The sequence below is a fragment of the Eleutherodactylus coqui genome, chromosome 1 (assembly GCF_035609145.1).
Source record: "Eleutherodactylus coqui strain aEleCoq1 chromosome 1, aEleCoq1.hap1, whole genome shotgun sequence".
In the NCBI taxonomy this organism is placed as follows: domain Eukaryota; kingdom Metazoa; phylum Chordata; class Amphibia; order Anura; family Eleutherodactylidae; genus Eleutherodactylus; species Eleutherodactylus coqui.
The window spans coordinates 243,211,676-243,227,078 of record NC_089837.1 but is presented as its reverse complement, the minus strand read 5'-3'; the positions used below and the strand labels follow the sequence as shown (position 1 = coordinate 243,227,078).

The following is a 15,403-nucleotide window of genomic DNA, read 5'->3' as shown; positions in this document are numbered from 1 at the left end:
GTGAACTTCACGCACATTTCACATTTAGTCCTCAGCAAATCTGCATCCCATTGCTATTAAGTGACAAAGAGGGCTTAATAGGGAGCTATCTATGGAAGGCCTGTAGGCGTTCACAAGTTCCCGGGCGAGGGTGCTATGGTAACTTGTGAGCAAGCAGTTTGGGTGCCAGAGGGACCCCCTTCCCTCCGTTCAGCCACCTAAATGTCACTGTCAGTATTGACGGTGGCATCCAAAGGGTTAACTGGCAGGATCAGAGTTATCTATGATCCCGACCTTTGCAGCTGAGTGTTGGCACACCTGCTGCATATGGAGCGGGCTTGGCTCTCGAGCTTGCTGTATACAGGGACACCTGACATCTGCCGTGCATGTACATGTTGGGAAGGGGTTAAGCTTGTAGGCCTTGGAGCAAAATCTCTAATAGGATTCCCCAGGTACCATGTATCATTTATAACATTTAAGTCTTCTTTTGGGAGGGTATTTGGGCCTTGAAAGGCATCAGGGTAATATGCAAGTGCAGCCACTGTACCCCAGTAGCTATGCACCTGCATCTAGGGAACAATTGCTGGATGAATTCCTATAGACTGAAATACTAGTAATCGTAGTTGGACAGAGCTTTTATACATAATTGTGCTTTGCACAATGTTTCCTTAGGGAAAATCTGGTAATAAAAATAAACTTGGACCATGCTGATATCTGAATGTGCGTTGTTCCAGCACAGTGCAGCTCTCATATCTTCACAATGAATGTTTTGTTTTCTTTGAACAGAGAGAACAGTTTTTATAAGACGGCGATGCCATTTATATTTGTGCTTTATAGAGAGAAGGAAAGCAAATATAAGATCCATCTATACTAGGAAGAGACAGCATTGCTAGCTGTAATATTATACTATTTTTTATTATTGCTCCAATGTATCCAAAATGAAGCAACAATTTTGAATAATAGTAATTAAAAATGTCCAATCGATTTGTGTTTTTATGCAGACCTCAATGTTTCCTCCTTTTAATAACATATCAAATGTACAATATATTAGCAAAAATAGATATATAGAAGGGAGTATGACTGCAGGATGATACTAAAAGTTTATATTTGTGTTTGAATGTTCATTGCACGTATAAAGAATGTGATACCGTCAAAATGTCTGTTAACCAAATTGTTTTTGTATAACGGAGCTTGTTCTTTTTTTTTTTGCTTTCAGTGTTTTTTTTTCTGGTGAATGAATCATTATATACTTACTGTCAGAGAGCACAGTGAAGAGATGCAGTCTCCCAGAATACCTGGCAGGAAACGAGGGAGACCCCCACTTCATTCCAACCCCCTGAAAATGACTGTCCACAACTTATATTCGGGGACAGCTGGATCCATCCCAGCTGTAAAAATTCCAAAGAAGAGAGGCAGAAAGCCTGGCTTTAAGGTATTATTCTGAACATCTCTCTATACAGTGATTGCATATGTTTTGCAAGCTTGAATAAAAATAGATGATGGCTTCTCCATAATTAAAGGTGTAAAGCTGAAAAAATAAAACTTTAAAAATTAGAGAATTTCATGTTAGGTAAAATAGTGGTTAAGCAGATACAAGTCTCTCAAAATGAGGATAGATGGAGTGATTTGTGGTTGTATGTGTCTGCAGTATTAAAGGGCTATTCTGGGATTTTTGAACTAATGACGTATCCTTTGGATAGGCCATTAGTAGATAATGGACAGGGGTCCGCTGCTCGGGGCTCCAGTCCATCAGTTGATCATCCAGCCTCCTGTCAAGTTCAGCGGGCTGGACATTGGCAGCAATGGCTATTGCCGGAAGTGGGAGGGCTAGCTTTACTGCTTTAAATAATTCGGAGTGCCATTCTTCTCTTAAATGTCCTGCGTCTCTTATGGTCAAGACAGGACATGATGTCCTAACCATAAGAAAAGCAGGAAGTGTAAGAAAAGCACGGAACTCCCATTGTCTTCAATGGAAGTGAAACTCCCACTTCTTGTTGTCACCACTTGACAGTGGGCCGAATGATTAGCTGATGGACGGAGGTCCTGAGTTACAGACCCCCATCCATCAACTTGAGTGAGGATTAGAAAAGCAGTGTTTTATGCTTTTAAAAAATGTTTTAAAGAGGATGTCTCATAAAGACAATCCCATTTTATGTAAAAGCAACTGATCACTGTTGACCCAGCTACTAAAACTCCAGTAACAACAGTTACATCTAGCTATGCATTTCACATACTTACTAACCTACCAAATTTATGTCACCAAGACGTAGGGGCAGATGGAAGGGATTATTCTTCTAGCATCAGACTTTACCAGGGGTTGTTAGTATTCTGTTTGTAGTCTATTACCAAGATAACACATCAGTCCACATAAGAGCTGTAGACATAAAACAGTATGATATTTTTTTACTCTTAGTACTATTTAATGTTGCTTATTTTTACCATGACTAAGACAATGCTATGCTCAAAATGTGTAATTTATTTTTGGTTTAAATTCCATTTTATATTGGAACTACCGTAGTCACAGGTCTTCAGTTGCTTATTTTTTGCTTTAGTTAAGTTGGGGTAATAAAAATGTGTGTAGGTATGCATTTTTAAGCGTCTTTTAGTACATCATATATTTGTCTTCATTCTACAGTTTCCCCCACCACATTGAACAATACAGTTGAGTGAAATAGATAGCTTTTTTCTATCACTTAGTTTTAAATCATGTATTCACAAAATAGCATAGAGTCTCAATTTTTAAAAGCACAGTAACCCTTTTTTAAAAAAAAGAATTAAATCTGTGATACTGTGAACCTGAAAGGAGTACACAATAATCTCTAGGGAACATTCCCAAAGAATTTCACCTCACCACAACACTGCATAGGCAGGCGTTACGCTAGAAACACACTAGCAGTTTTTGATGCAGTTTGAGGTGTAGTTTTTGAGTCAAAGCCAGAAATGGATCCAGCAGTAAGGAGAAGTAACGTCCCTTGTCTATATTTTCCATTCTTTTTTAATAACCCTCTGGCATTGGTAAAAAAAAAACATCTAAAACTGCCACAAAACTTGCACTTGTGATACCAGCCTTGCACTGTTTGTTGTTGGTCATTGTAATTTATATGTCACAAAGAATTGCATGATGGCATACAATTTAACTGTACAATAATACATTTATATATTATAATAATACAAGTTGTGTGAGAAGAGGACTGCATATATTACAAATATTATACTAAGTAAAGCTGAGCATCTGAAACATGAGCAGTGGTGACAGTAAGTTTTATAATTATACACTAGCACAGCAGTAACCTGAAGTTGTTACATCCGCATGAAGAAATAAAGTCAGAAGACAACAAGCAGTAATCTTCCCTCTAAGCTCCTGTAGCTAGTGATTGAGGAAATTAGGGATCTGGGTACTGTTCCTTCTAAATTGTGGTATCCAAAGCAGTGCCAGATATTGCTGTATAGCACCACATAATTAGCTAGAATACTTAATTGATTTATAATAGCATCCCTTAGATCCAGGGCAGCAAAGAGGTTAATGTCTGCACCCCTGGTGGTCTAAGGCAGTGAAGGGGTTGATGTCAGTACCAATTGTGGTATAGAGCAGTAAAGAGTTAATATTGCATACCTGATGTCCAGTGGGTTCCTCACCAATACCAAGCTAAGACCAGAATGAACAGACACAATCCGTTATCACACAAACTGCAATTTATTGTTACCCAAATTACACAGACTGCTGTCCATGCCCCATTCTCCTGCAGATTGCATACTGTTTCCCCCCTCACAGACTTATTCGTGTGGTCCTCACTCACACATAATGCTTCCCTTTCTCAGAGACTGCTCCCCTCTCACACATTACTCTTTATGCACTTTCTCACACAGGCTGCTGTCCATGCTTACCCCCTCTCACAGACTGCTCTCCCTCCACACATTACTCCTTATGCCCTCTCTTACAGACTGCTCCCACTCCACACAGAATGCTTCCTTTGGCAACTTATTTGCTGTCAGCTGCCCCTTTCCAGCTTGCTGCTATGATCCATCACAAGAAGCAGAATATTGATAGGTCAGCTTCCTATTTCCCCTTTTTCATCGATGATAGAGATGAGTGGAAGCAGTAGATAAAGAGGACTATACAGCTGTAACTGTGTGTGGCTACACAATTCTCTCTATGATCAAGCAGAGTGATTAATCAGAGCTCTGCTCGATCAGTCAGGGCAGAGCTCAGGAGTCTGTGCAGCAGCAGATTTTCTCTGAGCTGCAGGAGCATTCAAGCTGTGCAGCGCCGCTGCCACCTATCGTAAACAGAACAGTGGAAAGCAGTCAAACTGTAACAATATCTAATTGCCACAAAACCAGGATGTTTGATACCAGCCTTACTTTTTTGTTGTTCGTCCTCTGTAATTGAGATTTAACAAAGCTTTGTATGATGGCACACAGCATTACAAGACAAGATTGCATGGTTGTATTTCAACATAATGTAATAGCACAAGTTGTGTGAAAGGTGAAAAGCGTATATTATGACATTATAGTGAATAAAGCTGACCATTTGAAACAGATGGGGGTCAGTGGTGACAGCAAGTATGGTAATTATACACTAGCACAGCAGTAAAATGATTCTGTTACATCAGCATGAAGCAATCAGCAGACACAAGCAGTAAAAATGTAACAATATTTCATTAAAACCAAGCAGAAGACAGAGTTTGGACCAGATGGCTGTTAGTACAGGAGGTCATACTTGTAGCACCATCTGCACCAATGCTTTACTGCAATCAAATTAAGAATCTTTGTGCTATTATTGAACGCATTTGGGTTTTTTCTAGCTACTCACTGCACATCTATACACAATTTCTGCAGAAATACAGTAGGTACCAATTCTTAAACAAGCGGAACAACCTTTGTTGGAGCCTGAGATAGTGGTTTCAGCATACTAACTGTGACCTGTTGCTCCTTTCCCACCAATCCACAGTGTTCTTACTTATACATGAAAACACTGATTTGTCTAAAAAAAATTGAAGAGCAGATTGTACCCCACTGTTTAAAGGGAGTCTATCAGCTGGAACACACTGTCCAAGCGTGTTTTAGAATACTTTCCACAGTGCTACAGCGGAAGTATAGCGTGACGGGCAGCTTCCATTAACTACAATGGTAGCCGGCCGCGCGTATTCCCGCAGCAAATAGGACATGCCACGGGTTATTTGCACAATGGAATTCCGCAGCGTGAACATTGAGCTATTGGGTTCAATAGAAATCCGGCTGTGGGCATTAGCCCTAAAAAGTAAATATCACTCCGCAAAAGCAAGCCTTTATACTGCTCAGCTGAAGGAAAAATAAATCATGGCTCTTAGAATATGGCAACCCAAAAGTACATGTTTAAAGAGATAAAAGTGTTTCTATAATGCAAAAGTTGTAATGTATTAAAATACTATATAGATTTGGTATTGCCATAGTCACTGACCAACAGAATAAGGCTGGATTAACACAGGGTGGATTTGCCATGGACTTTCCCTGTGCAAATCCGCCTGTGGCCACTAATCCCAGTGTTAGCAAGCCATGTGGACGAGATTTGTCAACGGGGCAAACAATCCGTTGTGGCAAAGCCGACATTAGCCAGCGCTGTGGCGTGGATTCCCAGGATGCAGCACGTCATTTCTTTTTTTTTTTCTTTGTGGCTGTACTCCTCTCTATGGGAGAGCTGGCTGCAACGGAAAAGCATGCGTCGAAGCCGCTCCAAAACCCGCGGTTTAGTGGCGCTTATCCTGCGAAAATCTCACGTTTTTTTGCTGAGGCAAAACCGTGAGATTTCCGCAGTGAAACAGTTCCTTGAGAACCCAGCATTAAGGTAATATGTTTTTTATTCCACATGGTGCACGGCGCAAAATTTAAAATGTAAAAAATAATGGCACAGAATTGTTTTCTTTCCATTCTGCCCTAGAAAGAGCTATTAAAAATTAATAAGTCCTTTGTACCCCAAAATGGTGCAATTGCAAAATACCACCCCCCCCCTACAAAAACTAGCCCTTATATTACTGCATTGATGGCAAAATAGAGAAGTCATGGCTTTCGGAATACAGCAACGCAGAAACTGAAAGAAAGATTGCTGCATGCTTCGGGCCAAAACTGTCTGCATTCTAAAGGAATTAAGAAACATGATTTGAACATTAAAGGCAATCTGTCAGCTAGATCACTCCATCAAAACTGCAGGCAGCATATTAAAGAGCAGGAGGAGCTGAGCAGATTGATATATAGTTTTATGGGGGAAGATTCAGCATAGCTTTATGTTATTCATTTATAACCGTATTAAGAGTATTTTATTCATTTATATCTCTGCACATTCTGAGTTGAGCACTCCAATGGGCAGTCCTGCTAGTTATTGATGGCTATCTGTTTATGACTGTGTGTTTATACAGACGTAGCTATCAATCACTGTTAGGCTTCCACCACGAGGCCCAAGTGCGATATCAGGCTTTGAAACTCAGCCAAATAAAGCACTTGTGAACACACAATGTCCCTGCGAATGCGAGGTGTTTTTGTGTCAGAAACACCTTGCATCACCTCAGTACAGTTGAGATCCTCTGGTGCAGCTTTCAGCCGTGATGGAGGATCGTTTTCAATGGGTGATGTTTTTCGAGGGAACAACCAAAGATTGGATTAGCAGAATGGGGTTCATATTCATGTGAGATTTGTGTGTTCTGCACAATTTTCACAGCCTTGTGAAAACGACCTTAGGACCGCCCATTGACTGTTCAGCTTTGAATTAGCAGGGATATATATGAATACAATACAAGTTATACTGAATCTTTCCCAATAAAAGTATATACAATCTGCTCTGCTCCTCCTGCTCTATAACACGATGCCTGCAGTCTGGACATACTCCCTATAAAGATGGTGAAATGTAAAGCCTTTTTGCATTAGATAAGGAAGGTTTCATTGGTGAGAACATGCAGTGTTCAAAGTTTGTAGTATAAAGGACCTTTTACATGCAAAGATAATCTTTCAAAGGAATGAAAGATTGAAAGATTTAGCCATCTATTTGCATAAAGTAACACTTTATCATCTTCATTTGCATGTAAAAGGACCTCTTGGAGAAGTTTGCAGAGCCCAGTGTATGTTTAAACACACGCCTAGCTGTGTAAACAGCTGCCAGCAGATTACATTGTTCTCCTTACTGCTAGTATAAACATGCTGCGAGGAAAACATTGTGCAGTTTATTGAAAGATGAGCGAAGTATATTCAAATGGAATGTATTCACTTAGTCATTCAGCGGCTGAACAATGGATTTTATGTGAACTATAATTCATCGTTTAAACGAAAAGTGCACGATGCCCACATTTACATGTAACGATTGTCGCTCATTTTTGGCCGTGTGGACAAATTTTGAGCAATAATCATTGCATGTATAAGGGCCTTAAGACTCCCAACCTTGAGAGCTATTGTTATATTTGCTAAGTTGTTTGTTTACAGGTATGAATCCACAATGTCTGTCAAGTAGCCTCCATTGTAGCAGTCCTGTTTTGTGGTTGTAGTTATATGTCTCATAAGATCTCATTACATTCTACTTAATAGCTGATAAGGAAAACATCACAATGCATAATCTACTTGTTTCACATTTACACTTAAGGCCCTTTCACATGCAACGATTTTCGCTCAAAATTCGCTCAAAAGCCATCTTTTGTGCGATAATCGTTGTGTGTAAATGTGCACCCATTATGCATTTAGCTGCACTATTCGTCCATCAATGAATTCAGGTCAGCATGAAATCCATTGTAGCTGATAAGACAGACCGCACGCTGAGTTCTCCACGGGCAGCACTGATAACAGCTGATAACATTCTTTAACAGCTGTTAACAGCTGCTGTCCCACTGGACAACAATAGCGATGTATTTAGAGAAAAGACCATCCGCTGTTCTATAAATACTTGCAAATGAAGTAATAAAAGGCAATAATCTATGTGTGTAAATGCAGCTTTAGACTTGGCTTCAGCATAGTCACACTGGTGTTGGTTAGAGATGACTGCAAAACATTCATACACAATGCCAAGTAATACTTGTAGACAGCTACATGTAAATTACTATATGACCATATGGATTGAGAAATGTGAACATGCAAAATGAGACATAGGAATTTTGTGACAGATTTAAGCCACCTTCACACACGCAAGATCCGCTGCGGAAATTCTGCAGCGTTTATAGCACAAGCCAAGTAAGTGCGATTTTCAACATCTCCTTCACACGTAGCAGAATTTCTTTTGCAGAAACGCCAGAGATTTGAAAAACGCTATGGATTATGAATCCGCAGCATATCTATTTATGCTGTTGTAACTATGTGGAAATGCAGCAGATATTTGCCATAGAGATCAATAGAGGACATAAAAAATGCACCAAAATTCACATTTTGATGCAGAAACACACTGAAGCTGCTTGGAAATCTGTGAAATCTGCCCTATATCGTGCTCCCCCATGTGAAGTTAGCCTTAGAATCTATTACCTTGACTAAAAACAAGATAGTTATAAATTCAGGAGACCCAAATGGGCATAGTGTTAGGGCAGCAGAAATGCAGTCCTAAACTCTCGCTTATAACCTAAAGGTTGTGGGTTCAATCCCCGTATGGTTCAGGCTCAAGGTTGACTCAGCCTTCCATCCTTCTGAGGTCGGTAAAATGAGTACCCAGATTGATGACTTGGGAAGGCAATGGCAAACCATCCTGCAAAAACAGTTTGTCACCCTAGGGTCAGTCATGACTCGGTGCTTGCACCAGGGGACTTTACCTTACCTACCTATACCAAAAGACTTCCATGCAACTGCATCAGCTGTTCACCCCATATACAAGTAACTGAATATGGTTGTCAATTCCACAAGCCTCATTTTCTCATATAATCACTTATGTTACAGACTTTTTTTATCTATCCATTCCTGAAGCTCGCAGCTTGGGGATTTTCTATATACTCACTTGATTAATTTTGTAAATTGTTTCTACTTTTACTACACCCACTCTGACAATTTTGGCAGTTATTAGCCATTTCTAAATGTCACAGATTATTCAAACAGCTTATTAGAACTCATCAGGAGGAGACAATCCATGACGCTCTCAATGACTCTATCACCATGGCGACAGAATGTAATCTGGAAAATCAACATTGGCTCTCTGAGGTCTGCTTTCTCTTACTATTTCTCTTGTCATTTCTGTGATCTAATCTCTGTGATCTGTGTGTATGAAGCACACAAATTACAGATAAACAGGAAACACTGCAGTGCAAAAGGACTGATGTGTCCCCTGTGAGTATAATCATAAGGCACAATAACGGGCTTTTAGAAAAGGTAAATTGACTTAATGTTGTCAGCTTAAAAACACCTTCACACAAAAGCGTTGTAATTTTTTTGTATATTTCGCTTTATATCTCAGCATGGCATTATTTTACATTTTGAATGGTGGGACATAATTCTCCAATCTACAGGCTATTGATCTGCTGTAAGGATATTAAGCGTAAGGTTCCATGCTGTTTTCACGCACATGTGAGCGAAGTCTCAGGTACCCGTGATATGAATGTATTCACATGGGTGTTGTAGGTCAGTGAAAAACTGTCAGTTTTACCTGTAATTTCACTGCAATTTCTATATGTGTAAGATACATTTCTGCAATAAATATGCGCAATTTGCATTACATTTACATCTGCTTTTTTACGTCCATGAAAAAAAATCGGATGTGATTTCCAATTGTAAAATGCTTTAAAAATTGATCACATTTACATGTTATGTGAGTGCGATCCCTTTTGAGGGAGTTTGAAAAATCACTGCAAGTCCTATCAGTCGGAGTAAAAAATCACTTGTGCCAATGAATTAATTCAAATGAATGGGTTCTTTTCTCGAGTGAGTTCTGTCCATCTCGGAATTAGATGGAACACTCACGTGAATATCGCTCATTTTTTCACTGATGCTTAGGAATCTGGACTTCAGAATCATTCTACCCTTCCTGTAATAGAAATTCTCTCTCCATGCACTGACTTCCTGGTGAGCCTGGGATAGGCTTGTGGTATACACACCAACCAATCAGGGCATGCAGAGCTGCTGGGGGAGGGGAGAGAGCAGCAGCCTGAACCAATGATATGACAAGTGTATAGCGATGCCCGACACTCACAGAGCGGCCAGCAGGGTGGCGGGGCAGTGCAGGATATTTCTCTCCTCTCACTCCGTCTGCCCTTCTCCATTGACATAACACAGCCGCCATTCAGTACTGAATGGACGCTATTTAAACTGAACGATGAGCAATGAAGCACATCGTCCATCGTTTATGCAGTATAAACAATTTTTATGTTATTTTTTTAAACATATGTTGACATTTCAATGTTTGACCTTCATTCAAACAGTATGTAGAGATAAACGTGAGGTAACCACACAAAAAACCTCCTGAGAAACTGACACAAATAATTTATACAACCGAAAATTAGCATTTTTATCGCTCAAAATTCATTAAAAAGATGGCATATGAGTGATACTTGTTCCATGTAAATGCTACCATCATTCACTTTTATTGTCTGAACAATGATTTTTAGGTCAGCTTAAAATCCATTCTTCAGACCGCATGCTGTGTTCTCCAAGGTAGCAGGAGATAATATTGTATTCTCTTAGCAGTCCATATCAGAACAATGGAGCTAATTGCAGAGCTCAGACTACCATTTGCTGAGTTCTGCAAGCAGCTCTTGAAGGCTCATTTGCATGCAAATGAAGCTGATAAAGTACTAATGGGCATTAGGGCCCATTAGTACTTTATGCAAAACGATCACTAAAACTATCAATCTTTCGATCGTTTTAAAGATTATCTTTGCATGTAAATAGGCCGTAAATTAGCATCAAGTTCAAATGATTAGATGATCACTAGAAAGGCTATTGGAGAAACGTGTATTACAAGTATACATATTTAGTTTGCTTTGCTCTTTGTTGGTGAAATGGGTGGATTCACTTTGTAATTATTTATTAAACTAAATATTTACAGATATGCAATTCCTGTCTGTTAAAGCGTAAGTGAAATATAGGCTTTAACACCTGATTACCTGATATTAATTGCAAGTATTTTTTTTTCACTACATGGTATGAGTAGTTTCTTAAATGCTAGAGCTAGATTTTGGTTTAACTATTCAAGAATCTATTACTTTTATTAAGCTGTTGCTTGGTCTCTTTAGAGCAGGCCTGCACAACTTGGCAATAGGTAAGCGCCAAAATCAAAATCAGCAAACCTCTTGGGGCCGCAGATAGGTTTTTAGTGGTTTACTTAGTAATTAACGGCTAAAACCCATATATTCTAAACTTTAATGATTAAACTGACCCTTTGAAAAACTAACAATGTACTAAGGAACCTAAGGAAAAGCCCAAGCAGAATCATTTATACCTTTTTACCCTGCAATGCACTTTTTGCAGGATATATACATGGCTCCAAATACTGTGGGTTGAAAGATTCTGCCACACTGCCACTTCTGGGGTCTATAGGACGTTCTCTGATTTGAATGACAGTCATGTGACCACCCGTGCTGCACAGTGCTACCACTCCTAGCAGTAAAGTTTAGGATTTACTGCTAACGGCTAGTGTGACATGCTGCAGTGATTCACTATAACCGCATGCAGATCACCGCTACTTGCCATGTGCCACTTGAAGTTATATAGCAAGTCCAGGTGCTGCCTAACAATTAACCCTACAATGCATACATTTTTTTTTATTGTGTCCACAATTCTACAGCATGCATTGCAGGGTTAACAGTAATCTGCATGTGTGCAGGCACTCAATATAGATATGCCCACGCGCCTTACATAGAATGTCCTAGAGTATAAAATACTACCATTAAACTTTAAATTGATATTGACCCTCAGTAGTGTCTCATAACACAATCTTCCTTGGCATAATATGCTAGAATATTGACATAAACAGATTGCTTTACAACAGTGCAAACTAATATACATTATAATCCACCATACAGTTTTAGAAGCATACAAATGCTATGCATCAAAACCTCCCCCATATCACAGAGTGCTTACCAGGGATATGCTGTCTTCCTCTTTCCTGTATGCTTCCAGTTTGCTTCCCTGCATGAAGACTCAGGGACTTGAAGTTGGAAGGTGAAGCTCCTTTGCTTCTTTTATGTCACTAATCTAAACAGAAATATCAGAATAGCCCACCCACTTAGGTTGTACATGCATGAGTCCTCTTGGAAGTACCGTAACAGGAGTTGTTTTTTGCTTTTCTTATAGCTGTGGAACCAAACTTGCATTTTTTTTAATTATACATAATATTTTACGTTCATGTACATCTCTGAACTAACCACAAAAGGCATTATATAATGTGTATTAACAGCAGTGTGATTCATTTCTATGCATCATTTTGTAAAGACGAAAAGGGTGGTGTATCCAAAATGGGAACTGATAGTGCTGTTCTCCCTTATGTTTTAGTATATAAGGGCTCCTGCACCACTGTTCACCTTACCCGATGAAGGGTCCATAGCCAACACGAAACGTTGTTACTCTCTGCATGCCCTCACAATAAATCTTCAAGCATTGCATCTTCAGAGTGTGAGTATTTGATTTTTTTATTTTTTTAAATTCAGGATACACCACCAACCTTTTGTCTTTACATGCATATGTTGTTTTTGTTTTTTGGGGGCAAGAATGTGCCTGAACTCATTCGTCTTTTTTATTTTTCATTCACAATAAGCAGAAACCTAATGTGTCTTAGATATGTGTTAAGAGAACCCATAGTGTCAGTCCTATTGAGTTATACTATTGCTTACAGGAAGGTGAGCTTTGGTTGCCCATTTGAATTTACAACTCAAACGCTTCAATAGGAAACTATTAATTTCAATGCAAATATACAAAGCAAGTATTACCTGATAAATGTTGGATTGACTCTAAAGATGAGCGAACACGTTCGGCCCCGCCCCTTTTTCGCCCGAACACCGAACTTTGCGAACACCTCGGTGTTCGGGCGAAAAAGTTCGGGGGCCGCCGTGGCAGCGCGGGGGGGTGCGGCGGGGAGCGGGGGGGGGAGGGAGAGAGAGAGGGCTCCCCCCTGTTCCCCGCTACTGCCGCCCGCGCCGCCGCGCATCTCCCCGCCCCCCGGCGGCACCCGGACACTTACGCGCGAACACTCCAGTGTTCGCTAAAGCCGGTGTCCGGGTGCGGATGTGTCCGTTACGGACACGTTCGCTCATCTCTAATTGACTCCTATTCAAAATACTATCACGCCATAAACCCAACAGCAGAAACACAAATTTTATTAAATGATCATGTCCATAATTAAACAAAAGTACAAAACGTATGTAAATTGACATGAAAAACTACTGGCCCTATTCCTAATACCATTATTTTTCACACCTACGTGTTTCAGATCTTTAAAGAAGACTTAACATAAGATAAAATCAACCTGAGTGAACAGAAATGCAGTTTTTGAACAATAATTTAATTTACCACAGACTGATGACTAGACATTCTCCTTCAGAATATAGCCATCCAAGCCCAAAGCAGTCCCCAACCATCACACTGGGGCAGTTTGTGTTGGATGACCTTTTTCCATCAGTAAAGGAAATCTTGACTTAAAAACATAATTTTGCATTAACCATAGTTGGGTTGTTATTGTAGAAGACTGGAACCATGTGTTTCAGAAAGTTCCACAAAACAATTCACAGAACAGCATTGCAAAAGCCTTGCAGTATCTCATGGTGGTTTTTTGGCAAAGGTTAGACTAGTATTTGTTTCTTTTGGTTAGTAGTACTTACAACTCTACATTGGATACCATTTTTGCCTAGGATCTTTCTAATAGTAAATCATGAATCTTGACCGTATCTGAGGTGCTTGACACTTGCAGTTCTCTAGGCGTTTTTCTGGATGAGCTTTAATGTGCTCTTTGAGAACTGTTGATAAATAGGCTCTTTGTGGGAAACTTTAGCACTGTAACACTAACTGTAGTTAGATGGATTACCAGACCACTAGAAATTGCCTTGTAATAGGTTCTAGACTGAATTGTTTCTTTTTAAGCTATGTAATTTTAGACTTTCTGCATTTTTATACGCAAAAAAGAACAATTAACCCCACCTCACCTGACCTCTTACGCATAGTAAACCTAGTGTACCAAGTGATTATTTGAACCAGAGTAAGTTATATAGGCCAAGCTACAGATTATTGCAGTCCACTTCCATTGGACTGATATGTCAATAAATTCCTTTGTCATCATTGTCTAGAGTTTCTTTTCATCATGCCAGGGGTTAACACTTGAGATCTTTTATGCTTTTTAACGTTGTAGAATGATTACATGTAAGTGATGTTTAGCTTTCGCATGGGTGGCTATAATCTAGTATAAATGAACCCATTTTTAAATACATTTTGTTTATTGGTGAACTCCGTAAATAAGGGTGCATTTACTTTTTTAAGGAGTCCGAGGTTTTGTTGGATGACATTTTTCTATCAATTTAAAAACAAAATTTTGCATTTACCATAGTTGGGTTGTTATTGTTCTAGACTACATTTTATTTGAGGATCTGAATCAATTAAATGTGAGAAATATTAAAAATAGTAGAAATGAAAAATATAATTTTCCAGCACTGTATGTGTGTTGCTAGAAACAATTTATTTTGTAGAGATGAATTTACTTCCTGGATGATTTTGTGTTGCTTCAATAACTTACCACTCAATATGTTTAAAGCACAAATGACATTAATTGATTGATATGCCTCTAGATAAAGACATATGCTGTTAGTTGCTGATGATAAAGTATACTTGCCACCCAAACACACTGGGGGAAACAATTTTGTGATCTGCTCCAATATTTCTGAAAATATAGCCAGTCAGTTCACTTCTTGCTTCAGTCAAGTGATTAGTCTCAAGCAGGCATGTCTAAAGGACAGAGGATTTAAAGCAACTGCCTTAGGCCACCCAGTGATTAAAGATCTCAATGACTATAAACACATTACTATTTTTACGGCTGAACTTTTGTTTATACACCAGTGAGCTTAATATAAACTTGCGACTTAATTAATATTGATTACTCTTTATTTTTTTGTAACTAACCAAAAGTACAAAATAAGGATATTGATTAATTTGTAATAAATCTCTTGACCTGATTCTTCATAGGGATCACCATGAATATGACTTGGGTATTATAACATTGCCGTCAAGAAAACATTGTCACATTTTTTTATGTTATATTTGCAATCTGCTTATTTGGTTTCATTCTGAAATGGATGAGGAACATATCACCTGGAGTAATTGGTTTTGATATTAACATTTAATTTGTAAGCGGAATACACACAGATATCTGAAATATTGAAAGACTGAATCTGATAAAACATTGCATATTTGTAATAAAATTCTGAAATATTTTAAATGAAATTCATCATTAGTTTCTAGTTAAAGTGAACCTTCACTACTCTCAGTCATTCCTTAATTTATTTCTATTACCTTACAA

General features: G+C 39.0%; 1 protein-coding gene across 1 annotated transcript in view; it reads left to right on the top strand.

Annotated features, from left to right (window-relative positions):
- Nucleotides 1–15,403, top strand: part of SCML4 (Scm polycomb group protein like 4) — a 138,340-nt gene that overhangs the window by 83,123 nt on the left and 39,814 nt on the right. Inside the window, exon 2 of the mRNA XM_066607411.1 lies at nucleotides 1,196–1,411. Coding sequence (XP_066463508.1) covers nucleotides 1,214–1,411 — 198 coding nt within the window. The 5' untranslated portion in view covers nucleotides 1,196–1,213. The remainder of the gene's footprint in view (nucleotides 1–1,195; nucleotides 1,412–15,403) is intronic.